Raw genomic sequence first — 4,628 nt, 5'->3', positions numbered from 1 at the left:
AAGAAAAAAGTGTAAGTACCACCCATACCCTCTATTCTTCTAATACAGAACAGTGCTATAGGTATTATAGCAGAAATAGTTTTCCAAGTCTTACCAACCAAGACATGTGCTACATACACTATCAGATGTATACCACTTAAAACATATGAAGCAAAACCCAAGCTCTAGAATTTTGATAATCAAAATCAAAACCGCAAATACTTAACATGCAGAATTTACCTATGAAATGAAAGCCACTTGACTCCTTCACACAGTACAACTCCTGATGTCATAAGCAGTTCAGCAAAGTACTGTGTTTCTATTCCTTCTTCCTCATGCTTTTTAAACTGGATGCCAGATGTTGTCAGCAGTTCAATAGAGTCCTGGGCGTACATATCTTCTCTGAAAACAGAGAGAGGAAAAGCAGATTTTCAAAATCTACAAACCTCAGTTATTATAAACCTGTTAACATTTCTGTTTTGCTATTCATTTCACAGACTTCACTAGCATAGAGCAGGAGCAACTTGACTTTGTTCCATGTTAATGACAAAACCAACCATTTTTCATAGCTTTTGCTAACCTTCACTAGCATTCCATCATTCCCAGCACCTCCCTTCTTGCCTCCTTCCTAAAAACTTAGTTTCTGCTCCTCTTCCAATTACCTAGAACTCCCCTTTTGCTAATCTACACAGGAAAGTAAATGCATGAACAGAGATATTTTCCGAGTAAGATCTGTTACTTAAACTGTGACAAATTAAACACAACAGCTGAAGCAATCACATCTGTTACATTATAGAACTAAGAACATCAGACTCCAGGTCTCAGTGCTGTTAGTTAATTCTGTAGGTAATATTTTCCACACATTTCCTGCAATTTAAGCTTACATGAATGTTTAAACATATGCTCATCATCCTACTCACTACTGTAGGAAATTGAGTACTTGCTCCATCTAGTCAAGCCTTAAAATTCAGGTAGCATGATGTTTTATTTCTAAATGAATAACTTCAACCTTTCTTTAATTTTGGACCTAAAATTTAACAGGAAGGGAAAAATTTCCTCTATGCCTTGTCTGATCCCCTCTTATCCCTGTATTTTCTCCCTTTAACACTAACATTTTTGTAAACTCTTAAGTATTTTGTGATGAAATGGATGGGGTTTTCTCCTAAAGTTTAATCTACATCATCATAACGAAGACATGGAATGGGTAACTGAAAAAAAAAAAAGCAAACACGGCTCTACCTGAAAGATTATATTCATATTACTGTCCACAACATACTATTCTACAAAGTCTCTTTAGTGTATAGTTTTCAATTTTAATTAAAAAATAACAAAAATAAAACAAACAAGACAACCAATCTTTCAGACTTGACCATTAGATTCAGTCATAGACTTAATTTCTTATTCCTAATAGCAAGTCATCATTCATCAGAACATAGAGATACATTGTCAAGATGTGTTGTATCTTTTTTCCTCCCTCCCACACAGCTGCTCATTAGTTCTCCACCTTTAAGGCATCAGCTTCCCAACACCTGTCCATTTCCATAACACATTAAAGAACCCATCCAAAACAAACATGCCTATTTTATAAAAATAAGTTAGAATTCTAGTTTGTTGCTCTGCACTAATCAGGTGGATAGTTAGTTTAGAGAAATATTTATGCTCTTTAAAAGCACACTGTAACAAGACCTGGCTGGAACCACAGACACAAAAAAATTACCTTCTAGGAACAGCCAACAGCTGTTGTGCTTTAGGAGTAGAACTCTTGGCACAGTGACAACTCCCAAAAGGAAGTTTAGAAACAGACAAAAATAAGTAATTTCTCCAACTCTGCAAAACAGTATTTGTGTTTCATGCAGCACTTACATAGCTTACCTTTTTGTATAAAATCCCCCCAGTGAACTAGTACCAAGTTAGTTAAGTGACTACGTAGGCCTTGCCTTACTAAGCTGTCTTATCTATGGAGCATCTGGCACAAGTGGATGGGAAACTACTTTTGTTTTCAGTTGCTTGACACTAAGTAGACCTTCAAAGCTCAGGTTCTTCTTCCCAGATCACAGTTTGGAAGTTATTAACCCATTCCCTCCTGCTCTTTCTCCCATACTTGGCAGGATTAGTATATTAAGACAACGCATAACTTCCATCCACCACTTGCAAAGCCAGTTAAATTTGGAGATACCAAAATATGAAAACTGCACTGCCTTTTCTTTCAAGAGGTGTTTCAAAACTAAAAAGAGCATGTCATTCCTTAGACCAAACGGATCTGTAACAAGCCATGGTACTGCTTGTTTAGAAAAGCAGAAAGATCAAGAGAGACAGCAGCAGATTTTTCTTTGTAAGAATGCTGAGCACTTTGAAAACAAGTCTTTTTATCTGCAGAAAAAAAGGTCTGTTCTCTAAACCACCTTTGTAGGCTGCAGTTTTAACTCATGTGTATCAAGCTGTCCAGTGATCAGCCTGTAACACAACTGCTGAGAAAACCCTAAGCCTTCAACACATTTAAGTTTGAGAAGCGTTTGCACTGATACTCAGGGAATATGAGCACCTATCAGGCTAATCATGTTTACTTCAGGAAAAAATTTAAGATACTTGTAACCTTGTCAACTACCTGCTAAAGATATAACTAGAACTCCACATAAGTGTCTCATCCCACTGGAAAAGTTAGGTTCATACCTAAAGGTTTACCACTGATAAAAACCACATTCTGAAGTAAAGCTCCCAGTATGATTCTGACAGATAATAAAAATCAGTGAGCTTTTTAACCAACATTTTACACAAGATAATACAGAAGAAAAATGTCCACAGAAGCTAGGCTGTAGAATCAATAATCCCTTTCAACCTATTATAAAAAAAATAAAAAGAGTAGCTTAATAGAATAAGTTGCTTTGAAAACACAAGAAGAGCTGCTGCAGTATTAAAAAGTTGACAGTATTTTATCTAGAATATTATTTAGAACTTGTTGGGAGTGTTTTAATAAGAACAACATTTTAAAGAGGACAGAGCATGCTTGCATTAGAACTTGCTGATAACATTGGTCATACTTTGTTAGTCACTTGACATTTTTTTCTTCACAGTTGTATTTTCCATTAAAAACATACAAAGAAACAACATGAGACTTCTATAACAATGAGTAAGAGCTAAACTAAGTTTAGGTAGGAGCACTTTGAAATACTATATATGAAAATGCAGAGCTAAGACTCACACCAAGGATAAATCTTTTCCGAACTTTTGTTGGAATTGCTTAGCATTTTTGACCAAATTACCAACAGTAAGAGAGACTGCACAGAAGCGAGGGAAGAAAGCACATGTTTTGCTGACAAAAGTTCTCCTCACAAAGTATCACTGTATTCCAATCGCATAGATAAAAAGAGTTGTTACAGCTCTCACAACCTATAATACATTTTCAGAAACATACATTCACTGGTACAGACATTTAACACTTACGTTAAATTAAATTTAAAATTAAATTGCCAAGTTGAAGTTCCTGGAGGGTATTCTCCTTGTTCATTCATAAATGTCAGTCCTAGTTGAATTATTTTTAGCAAGTCTACGTTGCAGCGTAATAGCTGGTACTGATAGTCTGCGTTGCTTCTGAATTCTCCAATAGGCCTTGCAACTACTCCTGGAAATTCTGTATCCTGTAAGAACAGAAAAAAAACTTAAACAAAAGATACCCATAAAAATATACGTTGCTCATTTTTAATAAAACATATTGCAAGGACCTAACAGTTTAATAGCTGAAGAGTACTGTGTGAAAATTTAGCTTTTAAAAAGGTAATAGATTAGGATCCTCATATTCATATACAGTTAACTCAACACTAAGAATTTATTATTGTTTCAATAAAAATGGATGAACAACTTTATAGCTTTAATTTACCAACATCAAATGAAGTCATCATGCTTTCTGCAGTAATTTGCTAGATGAACATCAAGTGCCCACTTACCATAGCTACATAGTTATACTTCCGTATAACTTGACGGATTTTCTTCATCTCTTCATCCAAGTTACAAGCCCAAACTTCACAGATTCTTTGACTATGGTCTACAGTAGCTGCTGGCATAGTGGGGGGCTTTAGAGACCATACATCAAAAGTTACACTTGACTGAGGATGCCTTTCATAAAGAGGAGCTCATTTATTTTTTTAACCTGTGAGACAGAAGGAAAGTATCAACTGTAAGTTTTTATTCCTCACTTATCTGAAAAAAACGCTCGAACACCAGGATCAAGCTTTATTCTTCAGAATTTCATAGAAGAAACAGAACATAGCCCCCCAAACCGTGTGAATTTCAGCTTGTATGTGTTTAGATCATGAGCCAAATGATTCCGCTAGTAACTTTCTTGCACAAAGCCAGGCAAAGCCGCAAGGCACACTAGCTCAACTGATAAAAAGAGATACCTGATCCCCACAAGCGTTATTCCCCCACGGGTTAAAAGCGCACATTCCCGTGGATCCCGCGTACAACATGAAACGAACCGGCAAACTGGCTATTAACGTTACGCCAAACTCGGGGACGCTGCGGACCGCAAGCAGCCTCCTCTTGCAGAAGCCCCTCTTTCAGCTCCTACCGGCCGCGCCACGACAGCGAACGCCGCGAAGGGCCCCGAATAGCGCCCCGGCGGGGTCCCGGGCGCCTCCTTATGCCTCCACAGC

At 37.1% G+C, this 4,628-nt stretch overlaps 1 protein-coding gene across 1 annotated transcript; it reads right to left on the bottom strand.

Annotated features, from left to right (window-relative positions):
- Positions 1 to 219: 219 nt before the first annotated feature.
- Positions 220 to 4,125, bottom strand: LOC104459526 (CCR4-NOT transcription complex subunit 7; the record flags this gene model as incomplete). The annotated part of the gene is made up of 3 exons (XM_010086278.1): positions 3,921 to 4,125; positions 3,421 to 3,614; positions 220 to 381 (listed from the first exon to the last, which is right to left on the bottom strand). Coding segments are annotated over exons 1-3 (473 nt in total), but the record flags the coding sequence as incomplete, so codon positions are not given.
- Between the last annotated feature and the right edge of the window lie 503 nt (positions 4,126 to 4,628).

Source organism: Pterocles gutturalis, unplaced genomic scaffold, assembly GCF_000699245.1.
Source record: "Pterocles gutturalis isolate BGI_N339 unplaced genomic scaffold, ASM69924v1 C12321727, whole genome shotgun sequence".
Lineage (NCBI taxonomy): Eukaryota > Metazoa > Chordata > Aves > Pterocliformes > Pteroclidae > Pterocles > Pterocles gutturalis.
This window is presented reverse-complemented; position numbering and strand designations above follow the sequence as displayed.